Below are 23,187 nucleotides of genomic sequence, written 5' to 3' on the forward strand. Positions count from 1 at the left end.
ATATATATATATATATATATATATATATATATATATATATATATATATATATATATATATATATATATATATATATATATATATATATATATATATATATATATATATATATATATATTGATTTATTTATTGACATGAGAACCTGTTCGCAGGATTTTTTTTAAAGTTTAAAGTGCAATTTTAATAATATAATTTTTAGATAAATTCTAAAACCTAAATAAAAAAATTGTAAACCTATATTATAAATACTAAATTTAAATTATAAATACTAAATAAACAATAATACATATTACTTTATAACAAAAGTTAATAATTTTAAACAAATACATATCAAAAGTAATGGTTCCGACACCAAAAATAAAAAATAAAAAAAAATTCCCTAAAACGATATATTATAGCTTTATTTGATATGCACATAACAAAAGTTCTTACCGACGTGATAATTGAATTGAGAAATGTATCTATCTATATATATTTATTTTCGTGTAGTTATAATGATAAACCTAGAACATCAAAACGGACATTCAACGTGATTATGGATAATGAGAGTGGGAGGTCGAAAACAAACCTAAGCTAGAGCCTAGACGACGTATCAAACGAGCAAGGATTGAAATATCCCTTTGGTCTAGATTTTCTAACATATTTGTTAGAGTATGAGTCAAATACTTTAACCTATCTATTAGAAAATGATTGCATTGAATTTTCGGGCATTTTTATTAAAAAAAATGAGCCTTACACCTACGTAGAAGTCATGACATCTACTGAATGACCAATGTGAAAAGATGTTATTAACCTATCGAGTTGGCGCATGGAAGTCTATCGACATGACCTATATGACAACCAAGGTCTCTCGGTTAGACTTGTCTTCCAAAGTTGTGATCTTACGGATAGTAGATGTAGTGGTCGGAAATCCAAGAACAAGATTGGTTTATTGGTCCAGATTTACGACCACCAGGTGGTCGGAAATTTCGGACCGTCCAATTGTTTTGCCGGTCGTTTGTATTCCGACAGCTCCCGAAAGGGTTTTTCTGGATACCCAAATTGGTCGAAAAAGTGGTCGGAACAAGCGTTTTCGACTAGATTAAGGACATTTCCGACCATTTTTTGGGTGGTCAGAAATCTGTTGATTTCTAGCAGTGTGTACTCTGTCGAAGTGTAACCTCTTTCGTGTTGAAATTATCAAATAATAAATTCTGATCTCGACCAGATTTAGGGTCCGTTTGGAAACCCGAAAAATAATTTCTAGAAGTCATTTTACGGATTTTCTAGTGTTTGGGTACTCAAGAAAAATGAAGTCAAAGAAAAATATTCATTCCGATCAATAATAAAAGGTTCAATTTAGCATAAAATATCTTCCTAATTTTTATTCGGAAGACAGTTTCTGAATTATTTATTTTCCATTTGGCTTCCCTCTCTTCTCTCTTAACTTAGTTTCTGGATTATTATTATTATTATTATATTCACCACCACCTCCAACACCACCATAGCATCGCCATCATCATGATACCACTACCACAACCACCGCTGCTACCACACGATGACGACCACCACCACCACCACTACTACACCAACGTACACCAACACCTAACACCACTACTACCATACCACCACCATCACCACCAACAACCACAACAACACCACCATCACCACACTACCACCACCACCACAAACACTAACACCGCCACCGCCGCCGCCACCACTACCACACCACTACCACTACCACCACCACTACCACACCACCACTACACCACCACCACCACCACATATTATTATTATTGTTGTTGTTGATGATGATGGTGATGATGATGTTGTTAATATAACAAATAATATGTTCATTTTCAAGAAAATGAACTAAACAGAAAAAATATAATTTCTTAACTTTCATCCAAACAGAAAAAGACATTCAGCAAAACACCAGAAAGTTGAAATATTTTTTGGAAAATGGGTTGTATGTTGTTCTTGTCTTTAGGTTCATATGTGCACACTTGTGCTATTATGTGTGCACTTGCGGGGTTTTAAAGGTGCGCGCTCATGTTGGTTTTGTTTGTAGTCAAATTGTGAACTCACTCATTACTCATTAGTGCACACTAATTTGTATATATATGCACACATATGTTAGACATTACCCACATTTGTCTTTGTTATTATTTAGAAAATAGCATAATTGTTTGCTTGCATGAAAGAAACAAATTAAAGAAGAGAAAAAAGATGATATACACAAGAAACAACTTTACCTCAACAAAGGTTTAAAAAGAAAACAAGGCCCAAAAATCTAGTGTCACGTACTGGGTACATACACATGCTAGCTAGGAATGCTAGGAAAGTTTTCAGCAATGAGCAATCCCATTATACTTTTGCAGTGTAATATATAGTACGTGTGTTACATATAAACCAAACAACGTATAGTAACATATGGGCGGGCGCCAATTTGCAGTTATTGTTAAGGAAATAGTAAGAGCACGCCCAGAGTTCGCATCAAAAAAGGACTCAAATGGGTGCATTCCGTTGCATCTAGCATGCAGCAAAGGCCACTTGGAGGCAACCAAAGAGTTGTTGGAAGTTGACAGCGATCTTTGTTTCCGGCAAGATAAGGAGGGGCGGACACCCCTGCACTGGGCGGCAGTCAAAGGCCGAGTTAATATCATCTATGAATTGATAGACGCGAGTCTGGAATCTGCTCATATGGTTACCAAGCATGGAGAAACAGTTTTTTTTCTTTTTTTTTTTAATCGAAAGACAGAGTCATTGATTAATCAAACGAGAGGTAGTAAAGCCTCTAAAGTCATACAAAAAAACATCTTGCACTTGAGCCGGCAAGGTGAAGAAGTCAAAATATATTGAAGGATAAGATCGGCTAATACCAAAGAGAGCAAGAGCGTCAGCCACTTTGTTTGCCTCCCGGTAAATATGAGACAGGGATGCTGACCAAGATAAAAGCAAATTTCTTATCTGGCTGATCGCATTTTTTATTTTCCAAGGAATATTCAGCAAGTCAGATTGAACATAACTAACCAAGTTGGAGGAATCTACCTCGACGAATGTGGGGAATTTGGCTGCTGAGGCACACCAAGTTAAAGCAAAGTGAAGGGCAAGGACTTCGGCTTCCTGAGCGGATGAGGCATCTAACGGGAAAGAGAGAGCTGTCACAAGATGCCCCGCTGAATCTCTTATGCAAGCGCCACCTGCGGCTCCAAAGCTAGAAAAGGTGGCATCCGTGTTAAGTTTAAGACGACCCGATGGGGGTTTGAACCATTTGATCCAGGCCGTGATGCGACGCTTTGGAGGGGAGAAAAAAGCGGCAAAACCTTCGCGGATTAGGAGAAGGTCAGAAACATCATTTGAGCGCATCGGTTTTGCAATAGAAAGCAGAAGGAATTCTCGTTTAACCATATTAATCAGTACACCTGGGGAAAAAGAGGTTTCTTCATAGATAGCTGCATTATAAGAGCACCAAATTTTCCAAAGGATGATTGAAGGCATTAGATTAATTATGATTCTTGAAATAGATGTTGTTGATGAAGCTAACCACCAGGAGTGACATGCAGCTCGTATGGTAGAAACATTTGAGCAATTAACATCAAAAATTGCAGCCAAATAGGACCAGACCAGCGCTACCTTGCTGCAGCTAAATAAGCAATGTTCCATTGTTGCAGTGGCATTCCAACAGAAGGGGCAGACTGATGGTAGATTTATGCCAAAGCGTTCCAAGCAGTCGGGAAAGGGTAGTAGCCTGCGAAGAGTCTTCCACATGAAAATAGAGATTTTAGCCGGAAGAGGCTTCATCCAAATGCATTTTGAAGACAATGTAACTCCTGTCTTTGGTCGGAAGAGGTCATATGCTGTGTGCGTTGTGAATTCCCCAGTCGAGGAGAGGGTCCAAATGATTTTATCATCTGTAGCAAGCAGATGTTCTTCCACCATCTCTGAAACCTCCATCATCCTTTTCCAAACATGTGAACTTGTAGGGTGGCGCTGCTCATTATGATATTTAATCCGCATGTAGTCTGTCCATATAGATGAGCCAGTGCGAAATTTATACCATAAGTGAGCTGCATTTGCAAGTTGGGTCACCATCAAAGATCGAAGCCCCAGGCCTCCCTCCTCAACCGGATAACATAGTTTTTTCCAAGAAGCCCAATGGTGTTTTGGTTTGCCATTATTGAACCCCCAGAAAAAACGTGCTATTCGCTGCTCAATGTCTTTAATTATTTGCTTGGGGAGTTGGACGACTGCCATTGAGTAAAGCGGAATTGCAGCTAGCACGTGTTTGATTAGAGTTAAACGACCACCTGGAGATAGGAGCTGGCGCTGCCATCCTAACAATTTCCTATCAATGGACTCAAGAATATGATGGTGGTGGATCACTCTGTTTCTGCCCCGGAACAAGTTAATTCCAAGATATTTGAACGGCAGTTTCGAGTGGCGCATCTGAAGAGCTCGTTCCATCGCATTAATGCGTTGAGTTGGGCAACGTTTGGATGCGACAAAAAAACTCTTGTGATAATTTATGCGCTGGCCTGATGCTTTTTGGTATGACTTAAGCACGTTGGATAACCTTTTTAGAGAAGTAAGCCCCCCATTCACAAAGATAATAATGTCGTCCGCAAAGGCTAGGTGGGTGATTGTTGGGCAGCCCAAAGATGTTGCATATGGAGAGATTAAGCCAGTTCCAATGTTGTGGATTAGCATGCGGGATAAAACCTCCGAAATCAGAATAAACAATATGGGAGATAGAGGATCTCCTTGCTTTACACCTCGAGTTGGTTGGAAATATCCACAACTGATGCCGTTTACCATAATTGATAGCCTCGTGGAAGATAAGTTGTTCATTATTAAACGAACAAAGGTCTCTGGAAAGCCAAACTTGGTAAGCAGTTTCTGTAGAAAAGGCCAATCTACTCGATCAAAGGCCTTCATCATATCCAATTTGATTGCAACATTTGAGCCGCGACATCGTTTATCTAAGTATTGTATCAGCTCAAAGGCCAAAAGCACATTATCTTGGATATTTCGACTCTCAACAAAACCTGTTTGTTCTCGTGATATGAGCTTTGGGAGTATTTGCCGGAGACGTGAGGTTGTGATTCTTGTGAAAATCTTACTCGCAAAGGAGCACAAACATATGGGTCTGAAATCAGCAAAGGAAACTGGATTTTGTTTCTTGGGGATTAGAACAATTTGAGCACTTGCGATCCCTTTTGGAACCGGGACTCCCACAAAGAAATCCAAAACCGCCATATATACATCATTGTGTATTGTGTCCCAACAGCTCCTATAGAAAGATCCTGAGAACCCATCTGGGCCGGCCGCACTATCTGGGTCAAGGTCCCACACTGCTTCTTTTACTTCTTGGCGCGAGACAGTTGAGGTGAGCATTTTGATATCGTCATCTGATAAAGCATTTGAAATTGTTTCCAAAGCCATTTCATAGCCAGAACACTCTTCAGCAGTGTAGAGATTAGCAAAAAAATTAACTGCCTCAGTTTGGATATCCAACTGGCTCGTTAGTAAGGTACCTTCATTGTTTTTTATTGAGCTGATCCGTTGTCTTCGATGTCTGTCCTTTACCGTTTCATGGAAAAATTTTGTGTTAGCATCTCCTTCGCGCAGCCACTTTATGCGGGCCTTTTGTTTCCAGAAACATTCCTCCTGTTTAAGAGCCTGTTGCAGTAATGCTTGTTCTTTGCTTAGAATTTCCCGGTTCGTCTCATTTGGATTGTCATCAAATTGTTGTTCAGCTTCAGTAACTGATCGCTCTAGGCTTTTCACTTTATCAAAAATATTGCCAAATACTTCTTTGTTCCAAATGCACAGAGCTTGCTTGAGCCGTTTTAGTTTGTAACTTAGGGCCCTCATACCTCCTCCATCAGCCGGTTGTATCCAGTTGGTAGACACCAACTCTTGGAAACCAGGGTGTGATATCCACATATTTTGGAACCGGTATTGCTTGGGTGCAGTCATACTAGAATTGGTAGCCGTCAGAATGATCGGTGAGTGGTCTGAGGTCGCTCTGCTCTTTAACTCGACTCTAGCATCTGTGAAAAAATCACGAAAGGCAGTTGTCATTAGAAATCTGTCTAGGCGTTTCCAAACTCTACCTGTGCTTCTCACTCCCGACCATGTGTAAAGTCCTCCTGTTGGCACAGTGTCGATTAACGATTGTTCAACAATAAAGTTGGAGAAGTCTGTGATTCCGCCTAAATCTGGTATTGCATTACCACGGTATTCTGCAACTGAAGAGATGGAGTTGAAGTCACCTCCTATCAAGACAGGCCCCAAGTTGGCAGTTAGGATACTGAGCTGTGACCAATGTGTTTGTCGCTCGGCTCTAGTGTGTTTAGCATAGACCGCCACAAAATCAAATTCAAAATTTAAATGCATGTTTGAAATATTGCAATGAACGAACTGATCCATATCCGCCATTATGTTCACAGAGTAGTCACCAGACCAAAAAAGCCAAATCTTACAGTTTGTAGAAGCAAAGCAGAATTGAAGATTTAACTTGCATGCAAAAACTTCAATCTGGTTAGGAGAAAGGAAAGGCTCGATCACTGCAATCAAGCCAAGACCCTCGCATCTGATCATTTGCCTAAGCCTGCGACACGAGGAGAGCAGGCCTCGGACGTTCCAAATGAGAACTTTCATTTAAAACGATGAGAGAAAGAGACTCTCTTGAGGGAACCCGCCGCCAAGCGGGTAGTGACTGAAGGTGCTTGAGACGAGTAATCCTTTCTTGGTCGCCGTTTTTTATGAGTGACAGTGATAAAGTTATCTTGATCGGAAACGGAGTTGGATATTTTTGTAGCTAACCTGCGACTGTCCTCTTTCCAAGATTGAAGAAGAACATGTCGGGGAAGATCTAACCTCTGTATCTCCTCACCATCTGAATAGTGCCCTGGTGCCGTATCATTACTCCTTTGAGCTTGCAGTTTCTGGTCATCTCTCAGTGTTATTCCCAAGGAGTTGTTTTCGGGAATTTCAATCTCTTGACTTGAAGGGATGGAAGGCTCATCTGTCTGTTGAGTATCCGATTTTTCCTGCTCTACCGACTGATGCTCTGTCACCGGCTCTTTTACTGGGCGCCATCTTTTTCTTGGAGGGGCAAGTTGCGCCTGTGAAGTTTGTTTAGGAGGTTCAGAAGCTACCTTGGTTGATATAGCCTGAGATGAGGTGGCTTGAGGGCGAGGGTTGCGATTGCACTCGGTTTGGAGGTGACCAAATTTATTGCAGATTCCGCAGTAAGGCGGAATATGTTCATAGATCACTGGTTGAGAAAATCCCCCTAAAGAGCCATTGTTGATCCATACTTGTTTGGGTAAAGGCTTCATCACGTTTAGTTCGACACAGATTCGCGCTACAGATGGTCGGTTGTGCGCCAAGGTTGAAGCGTCAATTTTTAAAGGAGTACCTATTAGATTGGCGATTGTGAAGAGGGGTCGCTTCTCCTGGAGATGAGCTGGTAGTCCTTCAAAGGCAATCCAAACTGGAACCACTGGCGATTCAACATCCGGTCGAAAATCTGCTGTCCATTTGAGAATACGCATAGCGTAGCCTTGAATGAACCAAGTTTTGCGCAGCCAGCAGCGTTGGAAGTCTTCCTCTTTGACGAAAGTAATAAGGATGTGGCGATTATCTAGCAGGCCGAGGGTGAAAGTTCCTGCAAACCCAATCTGGTCGAAAGCTTTTTTAAGGGTTGCCATGGTAGGTCGGCCTTTCATAAATTTGCCCACTAAGGCAAATCTGTATCGCTGAGAAAATTCTTGGATATCTTTGTCGGAGAATGTAACTGCTGGCATTCCTTTGTAGCGCTCTGGTGGACAGAGTGGTAGATCACAAGAAGAGGATGAAAGGATGTCCGCAAAGGAGCGAGATTTGGGGGGCGCGGCGCCCCCCTGATTTTCTGACATGAAACCCTAGGGAGAGCACTGTCTCTGCTTCTAAATCTCTACATCAAGCATGGAGAAACAGTTTTGCATTTGGCTGTCAAGAATAATCAGTTTGAAGTGCTCAAGTATTTGATGGAGGTCCTTGATGTGTCAACTCTCAAGAACGCCCAAGACAATGATGGGAATACCGTTTTGCATTTGGCAACTTCTGCTAAACTCAGAGGGGTACGTAGTAAGCACCTTTAATTTTATTTTATTTTGTTTAAGCAAAGAGGCAAATAACTAGTAGGTGGACCAGTCTATCAATGGATGGGTAGAGGATTGTTGGCGAAGACCGATGAAGGGTCAAGTCCAACACCCTATCTCTCCAAAATGTGATGAATGTCTATAAAAAGAAAAGTTGCACCTTTATTAGGAGCACAGCTTTTGGTGTGTCCCAGCAAAAACTGTGCAGTGGAGGGAGAATTGTTGGGCAGAGGCCGATAAAGGACCATCATTTGGTGTGTAGGGGATTATTGGGTACACGCCGCTGAATGACCAGTCTAGCACGCTATCTCTCGAAAATATAATGATAGTTTATAAAAAAAAAAAAAAAGTTGAGCCCTATATAACTTTTAGCCATAGTCATGGTTAAAAAAAAAATATTTAGGCACTCCTCGGACATCTAGCACCTAGACGCTCATATATTTATTTATTTTTTTAAATTTGTTTATTTTTTAAATTATTTTACAATTTGATAATTATAAATTATTTAATACTTTAATAGTTAATATTAAAATAATCTATGGATGGAACCATTTAGGTTATTTCACCCAAATGAAATAACTCATTTAAACAAAAATAAAAATAAAAAGGAAAAACAATAACTAATCAATCAACTAAGCAGCCTAATCCGTGCCTAAGTTGCCTCCTAGACTCCCCATTATACTGATCATACGTTAAGCGGCTGGCTAATGCCTAGGGCCAAAACCAATTTTTACAAGTGGTAAAGCGCTTAAATCTTCTTAACATACACGTACTAACAAAATGAATATATTTGTTAGATGCTTATCTATCTGCTGAAGCTTGGAGTTGAAGTGAATGCATTGAACCGAAAGGGCTACACAGCTCTTGATGTAGTGGAGGCAGACGCAAGCAACTCGGGAGCCCTAGCAATCATCCCTGCACTACAAGAAGCCGGCGCCAAAAGATGCGATCAACTCTCCCCAATCTTTCAAGACATCCAACAAGTCCCAGACACACCGTCCCAAAAATCCCCTCAAAACATCTTTTGGTGGCCAAACCACAAATCTCATTTGCACGACGCCGCGTCCCCGTACCGCACCCACAAGCCCACCAGCCGCCGCAGGGCGAAGCAACTGGAGCTCCAAAGCGAGGGCCTAAGGAACGCGCGGAAGACCATAACCGTGGTGGCGGTTTTGATCGCCACCGTCACATTCGCCGCCGGGGTGAACCCGCCAGGCGGGTTCAACCAGGAGACGGGAAAAGCACTTCGGGGACATGCCACGGACTTCAGGGTGTTCCTGATATGCAACATTGTAGCCCTTTTCCTCTCCCTCGGAATCGTCAACGTCCACGTCAGCATCATACCTTTCAAGAGAAAATCCATGATGAGCTTGATGGTGGCTACGCATAAAGTGTTGTGGGCTTCGACCATGTTCATGGCCGCGGCTTATATATCCGCCATATGGACGATCATGCCAGCGGGGAAAGGGACTAGGTTGGTTTTAGCCGAGGTGGTGACTATAGGGGGTGGCTTCACAATGGTTGTGTTTTGTGGTTTGGGGTGGCTGTTGATTAGCCATTGGTTTAGGAAGCACAAATGGAGGAAAACCAAAAGCACGAAACTCAAAAATGGGAGCCCCAATAGTAGTGTGAGCCGTGTTGAAGAAATGAAGGTTTTGGGGAAGCATAGTATAGAGACTAGTAGCAATTCAGATGTCGAAAGCTCGGATCAAGGTTACCATTTATACTAATTATTAAGCTAGGTAATTTTAGAGTCGGTAGTATATTCATGTGTATTTGATTAAAATTAGCTCAACTTTGTTAATCGGTATTGTATTGTAATTGTACGTAGATACAAGAAGTTGATTATATTATGCCCTCATTTAGTCTTTTGGCACAAGTGGATAAGGACCCGCTTTTTAGTTTTCTATTTCTTTAAAGAAAAAAGTTATAAAGAATAGCTTTTTAATAACCTTTATATTTTAGCAAATAAGTCAGGTAGTCATATAATCACAATAATCGTAGTAACTTTTAATCAAAACTTTTACTTGATGTAGATTTAATAGTCATGGAATGATACTAAAGAATCAACCTAACGTGAATATAATATTGTATTTTTGAATTTTCTCTCACTTTCGCTCAATTATCTAGAGGAATTAATTGAGCAGTGAGATGATTGGAGGACTTTAAATAAGGGCATCTGATACTCAATAAATAACAAATTATTATATCTAAAAAATAAAGTTTATTCCCTTTTGCTGAGCATAAAAAATGTCGTTCGACTTCGAGGATTACAATGTGCAATTGTGCACTATGATCTAAACAGCCAGCCAGCAATACGATCTATTTATCTATTTCTTGCTGCACTAGATAGCTTCCTCAACTCAAGAAAACAACTTCTTCTTCTTCTTCTTCATCTTGAGAGAGTTTAATTTGATGAATTCAAGAGGACAAGTTTTCTTAAGCTTCAGGAGCAAGGAAGTGGGTAAGAGCTTTGGGGGTCATCTCTCAGCCGCCTTGACCAATGCAGGCATCCCAACTTGTGAGTTTGACCATGAACAAGAAGAAGAAGATGAAGAATTGCATATTAAAAAGGCGATTCAAGAATCAAGAATGGCGATAGTTGTAGTGACAGAAGACTATGCATCATTGGAGAGGTGCCTTGATGAGCTTGTGTGGATTATGGAGTGGAAGCGTAGTGGCTGTGAGGGATTGCCATTCTTCGTTCTTCCTGTTTTCTTCAGCGTGGATCCTTCTGATGTGAGGAAACAAGGAGGGAGCTTTGCTAAAGCTTTTGGTCGATATGAAGATCGAGTAGTGGAATCTTCATCATCATCAGAATGGATGAAGAAGGTGAACCAGTGGAGGGCTGCTCTCAAACAAGTTGCTGATCTAGGGGGAATGGTCTCTCACAATCAGGCTCATGGGTAATCTATCATCTCATATATATAATATTATGCTTATTTTCCTTATATCTATTCCTAAATTAAAGCTTGTGATATGGATTATATAATTCCAATTTTTTTTTATAGATATCATTTCTTTTTTCAAAATATTGCCGGTTAGTTCTAGTATTATTCTGGCATAACTATTTTTGGTCCTCCGTCATCAAATCAGTTTAGATGATGCTAAATATGAAGACATTTCAGTCTTTTTGTACAAAGTAGGTTGATATGATAATTTTTATTTATTTTTTTATTTATTTCTTTTATCTTTTTTTTTTTTTGAAAAATTCCCTAATTCATGGCTACATTTTGTATCTCCTTCAATTGCATCCCGCGCCTTATAGTAGAACCTCTAATACTTGAGCTTCCACAGCAATGGAATGACACATATAAATCTAGTGAGAATGCGACATTGGTCTCCTTCTTCGTGAGCGGCGACTGTTCGCCTATCGTCGATCACTTTTTAACCTGAAATATCGCCGGAGGTTGGCCAGATCCCTAATGACCTGTGATAGCCGATTATTAACTGGTTTTTGAGCTTCATTGCATCAAAATGAATTGTTGATGGGTGTAATTGCACCTTTAAAATTAACACTTAGAACTGAATAGACTAAAATGCCATCATATTTAATGCCATTTAAAAATGTTTGTTGACAAAGGACAAAAATAGTCTTGCCACAATAATAGTTGGACTAACATGGAATGTTATAAAAATAAAAATAAAAAAAGAACTTAATGTCACCAATAAATCTAGGACAAAAAATGTAATTAACCTTATATATAAATATATATAGTGATGCTTGGGGCTATTAATGTGTAGGTATGAATCAAGGTTCATCAAACAAATAGTGAAGGAGGCAGCAAGAAAGCTGAATCGCAAAGTTCTGTATGTTTCTCATCAGCACCCTATAGGAATAGAAACTCGAGTCAAGGAGATCAATCTATGGCTACAGGATGGATCAACCAGTGTTGATATTCTTGCAGTGTATGGGATGGGGGGTGTGGGCAAGACTACCCTTGCCAAGACTGCATATAATCTCAACAATCACAGCTTTGATGGCAGTAGCTTTCTTGCAGATGTAAGAGCAGCTTCAGAGCAGTATGATGGCCTGCCCCGCCTTCAAACACAGCTCCTCAGAGATATCCTTGGGGAAAAGGTGAAGAAGATCTACAATGTCCATGAAGGTATTGTGAGGATACGAGAAGCTGTGAATTACAGAAGAGTTCTTGTTGTTCTTGATGATGTTGAGGATACAGATCAGTTAAACGCGGTTCTTGGCATGCGAGAATGGCTGCATCCCGGGAGCAAAGTTATCATAACTACGAGAAATGATCACTTGTTTGATGGTAGTGAGTTTTGTGATTGCAAGATGTATAAGGTCAAGTCATTGAGTGAGAAAGAATCACTTCAGCTCTTTAGCCTGCACGCGTTTGGGAAAGAGTGGCCACCCGAGGACTTCAAGGACCTTTCGAGAAATGTTGTGTTTCACTGTGAAGGGAATCCCTTGGCTCTTAAGGTCTTGGGGTCAGCTTTATGTGGCTCAAGTCCTGAGGTGTGGGAAAGTGCATTACAGAAATTGAAAGTGATTCCTCAGACGAAAATTCTTGAAAAACTTAGGATCAGTTTCGATTCTTTGCCGGATAATGATGTCAGGAACATTTTCCTTGATATTGCTTGTTTCTTTGTTGGCAAAAACAAGGATTTTGTGGTAACTGTGCTTGATGGATGTGGTTTGTTTTCGGTTGATGGAATTCAAGTACTTACCGATCGGTGTCTGTTAACAACAATTGATGCTGCTAGTAAGAGTAAAATTATGATGCATCAGCTTATTCAAGATATGGGAAGAGAAATTATTCGAAAAGAATCGCCTTGGGAGCCCTGGAAAAGAAGCAGAATTTGGATACATAAAGATTCTTTCAATGTATTGAAGGCAAAAAATGTAAAGATAATCCAACTCCATACTTCATTTAGCACATACATATTTCCCACATTTTCTGTATCTATAAGCATTACATTGTTGGATTGTTTTTTTCTATTAGGGGACAGAAAAAGTTGAGGCCCTTGTTCTTGATATGCAAATGTTGAGGAAAGCTAAAGTCACTACATCATCAATGTTTAATGTCAATGATGCTGAAAGACTTTATGCAGGAGGAAATTGCGAGAATGTGCAAAAGCGTAGCAGACTGAACTTTCTGTCACAACTTATAAATAACAATGCAGAAATTTCGCATGAACCATGCTTCGGAGTTGATGCATTTTCGAGAATGGAGAGACTGAGAATTCTGCAGCTCAGTCATGTAAAGTTATCCGGCTCGTATGCTTTGCTACCAGTGAATTTAAGGTTTCTCTCTTGGCATGGATTCAGTTCAAAGTCCATTCCTGATGATTTTCCTTTGGAGGGTCTGGTTGCTTTGGACATGAGAAATGGCAACTTGAGAAAAGCTTGGGAGGGAATCAGGGTATGGTATCTATCCATTTTCTTGAAATTTTTTGTTTTTTTTTTTTGGGTAACGAGGGAAACCCAGTACCCGTGGGTGTGCACTAGGTAAACCCCGGCCATCTTGTGATCTTAGCTGGTAAAGGACCACAAGGAGGTAAATCAGTCTAGATTGCTCAAAGCTGACCGGCTCAAATCAAGAGAGCTGAGATTCAAACTCGTGATCTTGTAGTTACAAGTTTGTATCCTCGGGTACCCCATTTTCTTGACTTTGTGTGTACTAAACAATGTTCATTTTCTGTTATTATTTGACTGATATATCCATTGTGTCATGTATCAGATCCTAAGGTTTTTGAAAATCCTCAATTTCAGTCACTCCCATAGCCTCCTGACAACCCCAAATTTTTGTGGCCTTCCTAGTCTCAAAAGACTGATCCTAAAAGACTGCACAAAACTGGCTGAGATTCATGAATCAATTGGAGATCTTGAGGGACTCACTTTTCTCAACTTAAGAGGCTGCAAGAATCTCAGGAGGCTTCCAACAAGTTTCAGCAACCTAAAATCCTTGGAACACCTCGTCATCTCGGGCTGTTCAAGGCTAGCCACAACCACAACGGAGCTAGGGAAGCTCGAATCCTTAACCACACTCCACGCGGATGAAATTGCTTTCGGTCACCAGCATACACAGTGGAGGTCTTGGTTATCCAGGCTAAAAAAAGCTCCATATTCTGAAAGTTTCGTGCTCTCTTCTTTATCGCGCTCCTTAGTAAGCCTGAGTCTCGTGAAGTGCAGCCTGACAGATGATGCGTTATCAACTGGCATCACCAGTCTACCCTCATTACATTTCTTGAACTTAAGTGGCAACCTAATTTGCAGCATTCCACAGAGCATCATAGACCTCGGTGTGCTCAAGGAACTGTGGTTAGACGATTGTGTGAATCTCCAAACGCTCCCGGAACTCCCATTGAGCCTCACTAAACTCAAGGCAGCAGGATGCACATCACTGCAAGGCATTAGAAATCTGCCAAATCTTTGGACAGAGCTATTCTTGCTTGTGATGGATTGTGAGAAACTGAATGAGGTTCAGGGCCTGTTCAAGCTTGCACCAATAAGCAACTTTGATGCAGAACTGGTCAAAACTTTGGGGTACTTAGATATAGAAGCCATTCGGGATGCTGAGGTTGAGCTCTTCAATGGATTGACAGAAACAAGGAGTAAATACGTAGTCCAGGTACACTTCATCACAAATTCTAACATTGAGTGTGGTTTGAGCTGATATCGTTTTCTGATCTTCTTCTTCTTCATTTTGGGAGTAGGGACTCTACGAATTTGGCATCTTTAGCACTTACTTTCCAGGAAGTGAAGTCCCAAGGTGGTTTAGCTACAAGCAGGATGTAGAAAATTCAGTGACTCTGAAGTTGGCTTCATATACAGACACCAACATCACAGGACTGACCATATCCATGCTATATTCACGCTGCAAAAATCCCCAAAAATTCAAGTTTTTCGGGGAAGGAAAATTCGGGGGCTCCTTCTCGTTTTTCATCAAAGTCAGCAACATAAGCAGCGGTCTGAAATGGATTTATAACCCAACATATATTGGCATCCCGGGGCCAAATGAAGATCTGGTGTTTCTATGCCACTGGAAATTTGGCAAGTATTTGGCTTCTGGGGATGATATCAATGTCTCAGTAGTTGGACAGAGCCACACTTTGCGGATTAAGGAGCTCGGAGTTAGCCCTGTGTATGATATTATTCATTAAGAAACACAAACATCATCTTCATCGGCAATCGAACGTTACATGTCTATCTGTCAGTTAGCAGTGAATCACTACTTCTTCTCTCCCTCCAAGTACTTTCTCCTCAAAGGAAGGTCAGATGGTGATGATCCAAATGATGTAAGTGGTGTACTATACGATCATTTGTTGTTTGAGGATCATCGTGTGATTTTTGGAGTTTCTTCAGGTATGTGTAAGATTTTTCCGGTATAATATATATTATACATAATACATTAGGATCTTAATTACGTGGTGCAGGTTATCTGGGCTTATTAAGTACAATTAGACAGAATATCATTAGACTACAGATATATCTAACTATACGTACTTAACGTAATAAGCTGCTTTCCTGTCTGTGTGTCTCCATTTCAGACACAAATGAAGTGTTGTTTACTAAGATGCATGTTTTATGCTGATGACACAGATGATGATAGTGATGTTGACTTTGATGAATTTGAATGTGATGAGGAGGAAGCAGAAGAAGAGCTAGAGGAGCTATTGCGATGGAATAGTCGAAGTTTTGGGAAATAGTTGAGTAGAGGAAAGCTCAGTTCAAGCTAGAGACGATGACAACACCCTAAAAATATTAGTTAAAACTCAGGTCAGAACAGGGAAAAGTTTTTGGCTCCCAATAGGTCCATCTTGCATTGCATTGTGGGTCAGGTCTAAAAATTATTTGTTTATTAATATATTATGTACTTTCAATTAATAAATTATGTGTCTATAATTAAATTGAAGGCACATAATATATTAACTATAAACACAAAATCTGTTAATTACAACAGTGTAGTTGACATATTATGCGTTGTAGGTAACATATTATGTGTTTTGCCTTCAATTTATTTACGGTAGTTAAGATATATAATAGGTTAATTGCAAATACATAACCTATCATTTTGGATCAGTCTACACATAATAGGTTAATTGCAAATACATAATCTTCTAAGTTTAGTTTTAGTTCTAAAGCGTTGAAATTCAAGCCAAATTTGTTCATGGTAAAGTTAAATCTCCATATAATTTTAATTAAAGAATGCTTGAAGCACTTAAACTATCAATCACTACCAGTAGATTGTGTAAGTTGACATTGCTTTCCTCTGTGTTCTTTATTATCTGGTTCATCATTCTTACTTTCATTTTTCTTTCTCTTATTTTCTGTAACGAGTGAATTTGTAACTCAAACACACTTGTAGTCTCATATTTTTTTTATTCATTTTATGGTAAGGATACATTTCTCATAGTTAGGCACTTAGGCATGTGCATTAGACAATCAACCGTTCAAATTTTGATTTGTAATTTCTAAAGCTAATCCTTAGCACGATTGCAAAAATCAATCTAGACGTCCCTAGAGCATGGCGATTTCCCTCCTAGGCGTCCACTTAGGCGGTCGACAGCCTAAATGTCCGCCTAGCGCCTAATTCGGCCGACTTGGCCGCCTAGGCAGCCGACTGGCGCTTAACTTGGCTGAGTTATCTCGTCCATTTCAATCGAGTTAACCGAGTTAATCTGATCGGCTCGATCTTGCTAATTTTTTTCATTATTATTATTATTATTATTATTATTATTATTATTATTATTATTATTATATATATATATATATATATATATATATATATATATATATATATATATATATATATATATATACACCCGCACACGTGCACTATTTTTTTTAGTTAGCCGCATAGGCGTCCGCCTAGGCCGTCTAGGCGCTAGGCGCTTCTCCACCGCCCAACTAGCGCCTAGCGCTTACTGCAACCATGATCCTTAGTAAATAAAATGTCAAACTTGTCAAATATTTTAAATTTCGGATTTGGTTGAATTTAATATGATATCATGAATTTCATATTTATTAAAATAACTAGTGTTTTACCCGTGCGGTGCACGGAAAAAAGTTTATTATTATAATTTAAATAAAAAAAATTAAAAATATAAATATATTAAAATGTACAATATAATAATATAGTTGAATTTTCATATATTTGGTCAAGTATCTATTATCATAGCATACAAATTTGTATGTTTAATATAATCTCTAATCATGTACATATTTATATAAATTTATAGAGAAAAATTTACATAATTAAATTGAATTATTCCTAATCGTATTTCATATGTGATTTTAAACTCTAATTGGACGCATTTTCTTATATGATTGTGTAATACAGTGTATATACTTAGCAATTAAAATATATAAATTTTTAATTTTGTATATGTGATTTTAAACTCTAATTAGACCCATTTTCTTATATGATTGTATAATACATTGTATATACAAATAATATTTATTAATATGTATATATATGCAAATTCTATAATATAATTTCTATAATTATAATTTATATTGATATATTATAATTAAAATAATTAAATTTAGAAATTAAAAAATTAGTATTTTAATTTTGTATGATTAATATATTACATAAGTATATGTATGTATGCATTTTTAAAAATATAAATATTTATGAATACTCATTTTGTTAATTTTATAATTTTATTTTTAATTATATTTTATATTTTTTTAATTATAATTAAGAAAATTACATTTACAAATTAAAAGAATTTAATTTTTAAATTTATATGGATTAATGTAGTCCCTAACTATATTACATATTTAGACAAATTTTTAAATATTTTTGAATTTTTAATTAAGAGTATGAGTTTAGATATATTTTAAAATAATTTTTTTATAAGTAATCATTGTAGTAATTAATGTGTATAATTACACCAGTAATCACAATTCTATAAAAAAAATGTGTATATATTTTCATATTGTACAAAATACTATAAATATAATATATGTCTACATAAATGGATAAAAGAGAAATGGATAATTTTTTTTATTATATAGATATTGATAAATATTATATAATTTTTTTCCTTGCATGAAAAAACATTCTTATTTTAAAATTTTACATTGATATATGAGTTTTGTGTCAAAATCTACTTTGGTGATATTTTAAACTTTGAGTAACACTTGTGTAAGACCGTCTTACAAGTCTCAATCCATAAGACGGGTTGGATATTTGATTTAATGGATCAAATATTTGAATAATGAGTCGGATCTTTGATATCATTAATTAAAGATACAACCCGTCTCACGGATTAAGGCCATGAGACAGTCACACACAAGTTTTTGCTTAAACTTTTGTTTGTTATCATAAATAGTAATAGATGTCTGAAAACCATTTAGTTTTGTTTCTAAATATTTTCCAACCCATAAATGTAACACAAGCCAAACATTTCTAGATCATCATTTAAATAATAGGTCCATAATAGGCTTTGTGGTTCAATATTTGTAGATCTATGATATGTTTTTAACTAATTTATTGAAAGTTTATTTCTTTTAGTTCTATTATCTTATTATTCTTCATTTTAAATTGATAGATCTCACGATATGCATCATTCTTAAATATGTGAATTTCAATTAATTTAATAACATTATATTTAAATGTGAGTACCCAATAACATTATTTTTTAAAAAAAACTCCACAAATGTAAGTTAGTTCAATTAATTTATTTTTATGTTAGTTTTTCTTCAGTTATGTTATTAACGTAAATTAATTTGTTTTGAGCTCATAATATTTAAATAATAACTATTATTTTGGATTTGTAAATTTTTATAATTTATGGTATTTTATAAAATTTGTTTACAGCATTTGTAGTACAAAACCTTTAAATTAATACAATAATACTTATATTTGTTATTAGTAGAATGTTAAAATCATAATAATGATATATTTTACCTTTCACATTTTTACTTTGAAAACCAACATCATTTATGTAGGAAGAAATTTATATATAGTAGTAATAATATTGTAGTTAGTTTTAAAAGTTAGATTAAGTAAACAAATTGACATGCAACAATTATTTTTGGGTGAACTTTTGACATGCAACAATAATTCAATATGTATATATCTATTATAGATATTATTTTCTCTTTTTAGCTATATATATATATATATATATATATATATATATATATATATATATATATATATATATATATATATTCGAATCAAATTAAATTATTTTAATTTTGACAATTTTAAATAAAATTCAAAATATAAAACAAATTAAATTAAAAATATCTATAATAAAGAATACTAAATTGAATAGAAGATTTCAATTTTATCTTATTAGAATAAATTAAATTTGATATATCTATTTTGATATAGAATTTTTTAAATTTTAATAGAATATATATATATATATATATATATATATATATATATATATATATATATTATAAATTCTATTTCCATTAAATTATCATATTATTATTTAATGACTTTAAAAAGGATAGAGATCTATATATAGAGCAATATAATAATGGAAAATAGAATTATAAATAACAATGAGATTTTTTTTTTAATCAAAGTTTAGTTTTATGCGCATGAAAAGTTTGAAAAAGAATTATTTCAATTGTCGTATGTAATTAGGTTGATTTAATATAATTGTATGTTTATTTAATACATAAAAATAAAAATACAAATATTGGTGTCATTTAAAATTTTTAATTAGAACTTTATAATAATATTTTCTTTTATATATTAATTTTATTTGTATATAAAAAATCGAACTTAACTTGAAAAACAATATACTGAGTATTAGTTTAGTGTACCTTAAAAGTAGGCCATGATTCATGGTTGAATAAATGTTTTAGGTAATCATTACTATAAATTAAATTAATCATTTTTTAGGATGGATGGAAAAAAAACACTCCTGTTTTAATATATATTATTATGTAAGTCTATGTTAATTTTAATTATATATTGCAATAGTATTGTAAAAACTCAATCTACAACATTTTAAAAATTAACCAATATCATATTAAAAACTAATATAATATAGTGATTTAATATAATTGTACGTTAATTTAATACATTAAAATAAAATATTAATATAGGTGTTAAAAGTTTTTAATTAGAAATTTTTAATAATATATTTTTTATATATTAATGTTATTTGTATATAAAAAAAACTGAAGTTAAGTTGAAAAAGAATATACTGAGTATTAGTTTAGTGTACCTTAAAAGTAGACCATGATTCATGATATAATAAATATTTTAGGTAATCACTACTATAAATTAAATTAACATAATTGAATTGCATGGTATATTACCATGAGAGGAATTTAATTGTGTACATTAACATAATATAGTAATTGTTTTTTGAATACTATAATATACATCATATAGTAATTTGATTGTTTACGAATATATAAAAAAAATACGCAAGATTAAAATATTTTGAACCATAATTAAATTGCATGGTATATTATCATGAGAGGAATTTAATTACGTACATTAACATAATATAGTAATATTTTTTTTTTGAATAGAATAATATACATCATATAGTAATTTGATTGTTAGAATTTTTTTTGAATATTATCATGAGAGAAATTTAATTACGTACATTAACATAATATAGTAATATTTTTTTGGAATACTATAATATACATCATATAGTAATTTGATTGTTGAATTTTTTTTTTTGAATATTATCATGAGAGGAATTAAATTACTTACATTAACATAATATAGTAATATTTTTTTTTAATACTATAATATACATCATATAGTAATCTATATATATATATATATATATATTAAAAATACGCAAGGTTAAACTATTTTGTTTAAAGAATTCATACAGGAATGGAATTGAATAAAATATTTCATAAAATTTCCGTATATAATAAAGAATTGAATCATATTTAGAATATTTTGTCAATTTAGCCATAAATAAAGAATGATAAGGAAGACTAGAATTTCTGATAAGTAATTATTATATAATATTATGTTGACCGATTTCAAAATTTTTGGACTAAAATGAGCGGAAAAGCTAGCACTTCTGTTTTAATATATATATATATATATATATATATATATATATATATATATATATATATATATATATATTTGATATCTTTCTTGTCTATACTGATGCTGATTGACCCGGTTGTTTTGATGATTGTAAATCTTTGAATGTATTTGCTATCTTTCTTGGCTTCAATCCCATCTCATTGGCTTGTATGAAGCAAAAGACGATTGCTAGGTTGTCAACTAAAGTAGAGTACAAAGTTGTAGCTAATTGCGACATTGTTAATATTTCTTCTGAATGAACTGACTATTCCTTCGACTGATGCTCTGATCCAGTATTATGGTGTGATAGCTTTGGAGATGCTTATTTTTGTGATAATCTTATTTTTCAGAGTTAATACCCAATATAGTCCTTGACTATAGTGGTTTTACTCAATTTAGTCCTAAGTGACTTTTTGTACTCTATTTAGTCCTCGACTTTAATGGTTTTACCCACTTTAGTCCTCTGTTAAGAATTCTGTTTGTTGGGTGTCAATAATAAGGTTAACATGGTAATTTCATTTCTATTTTATTTTTTATCAAATTAATTATTAATTATATGTCCTAATTTATCACCCTCAAAACAATCATGTATTTGATTTTTAGAAAATTAGGAGTACATGTCAGCCATTGTCGTGGGCTAAGTATACCATTGATATGAATATCGAGTTCCGCTCACTGTAGATTGAAGTGGGAACACAAATAGTTTCCTTTTGCATTTACTACTCCCTGCCCCTTTGCTCACCACCATTTTCCTTAGGTTTCTTGAATTCACCTTCAAATTAGGCCAAGAAAATTCGGCAGATAAAACTTTGATTGGCAGGGATAAGCGTAGGCTAAAAGCTTTCTTGGAAGGGATGAGCGTAGGCTAAAAGCCTAAATGCATATGACTGATTGGCAGTGAACACCACAGAGTAATCATCTTCTGATATGTTCATATACCTGATGATTCATTTTCTTATGCAAGCTTCAATCCCAGATTCCGTGCCGCCATAGAGTAATTGAGAGTTCAAGCTCGCGGGCTTGTACAAGATATCAAAGAACAGGTCGCCGCCTTGAACTTGTTAAAAAAGATAATGGTTGTCTTGTACTCCTAATTTTCTTAAAATCAAATCCAGGATTGTTTTGTTTCGCCCAGAAGGAAATAGATTAGGACATATAGTTAATAATTAATTTAATAAAAAATAAAATATAAATGAAATTACCATATTAACATTGTTATTAACACCCAACAAACAGAAATTCTTAACAGAGGACTAAAGTGGTAAAACCACTAAAGTCGAGGACTAAATAGAGTACAAAAAGTCACTTAGGACTAAATTGAGTAAAACCACTATAGTCGAGGACTATATTGGGTATTAACTCTTATTTTTCCTATATAAATCAAACATGTTGAGATTGACTATCAGTTTGTTCGTGCAAAGTTGCCTCAAAGCAGCTACAAATTAACTTCACATCCACCAAGGACTAACATTTTCACTAGAGCTTTGCCCTCCCCACGTTTTCGTGTGCTGCATAACAAGCTTCGTATTGTTTCTCGCCGTCCTTTAGCTTGACGAGGAGTATTAACAATACAATTTTATTACGAATGTACTATATATCAGGTGATTGACGTTGATCGTATTTCCTTCGTACTAAGTTTTGTATTAAGATTTGTATGTCTCCTATGTATGCCTGTATATAGTTCCAAAATATAATATACAAAAATCTCTTTTTACATAAAGACAACTAACCTTTGGAGTTGATAAAATAATTATCCTAACTCACATGAACCAAAAATAAAATAAAAAAATAAAAAAATAAAAAATCCTAACTCACAAGTCACAAGATAAAAATCACACATAACCTAATACAGTACACAGTTACAAACAATTTGAGGTCTACACGTAGTAGTCTTCACAAGTTATCATGAAGACACCTCGTCTGGATAGCTCAGTTGATCACGGAATAAAATTTGAGAAGAAGGACTAGTGTAGGAGCAACCTCTCAAAGTGAGAGTGTATAGTCTCTCGGATTGAATGTGCCTATGCTTAGAGCATCTCCAATATAGT

General features: G+C 35.4%; 2 protein-coding genes across 2 annotated transcripts in view; both read left to right on the forward strand.

Annotated features, from left to right (window-relative positions):
* LOC116014325 (ankyrin repeat-containing protein At5g02620-like) overlaps window positions 1-9,883 on the forward strand; it is a 13,567-nt gene extending 3,684 nt beyond the window's left edge. The window contains exons 2-4 of the mRNA XM_031254362.1: window positions 2,435-2,706; window positions 7,956-8,111; window positions 8,930-9,883. Of these exons, the coding sequence (XP_031110222.1) occupies window positions 2,435-2,706; window positions 7,956-8,111; window positions 8,930-9,862 (1,361 nt within the window). The 3' untranslated portion in view covers window positions 9,863-9,883. The remainder of the gene's footprint in view (window positions 1-2,434; window positions 2,707-7,955; window positions 8,112-8,929) is intronic.
* A 664-nt stretch (window positions 9,884-10,547) lies between these two features.
* LOC116024330 (TMV resistance protein N-like) lies at window positions 10,548-15,803 on the forward strand. The gene is made up of 7 exons (XM_031265247.1): window positions 10,548-11,038; window positions 11,877-12,996; window positions 13,097-13,516; window positions 13,835-14,725; window positions 14,811-15,227; window positions 15,312-15,459; window positions 15,697-15,803. The coding sequence occupies exons 1-7, from the start codon at window positions 10,548-10,550 to the stop codon at window positions 15,801-15,803; spliced, it is 3,594 nt and encodes a 1,197-aa protein (XP_031121107.1).
* Window positions 15,804-23,187: the final 7,384 nt, after the last annotated feature.

This window comes from Ipomoea triloba, chromosome 1 (assembly GCF_003576645.1).
Source record: "Ipomoea triloba cultivar NCNSP0323 chromosome 1, ASM357664v1".
Lineage (NCBI taxonomy): Eukaryota > Viridiplantae > Streptophyta > Magnoliopsida > Solanales > Convolvulaceae > Ipomoea > Ipomoea triloba.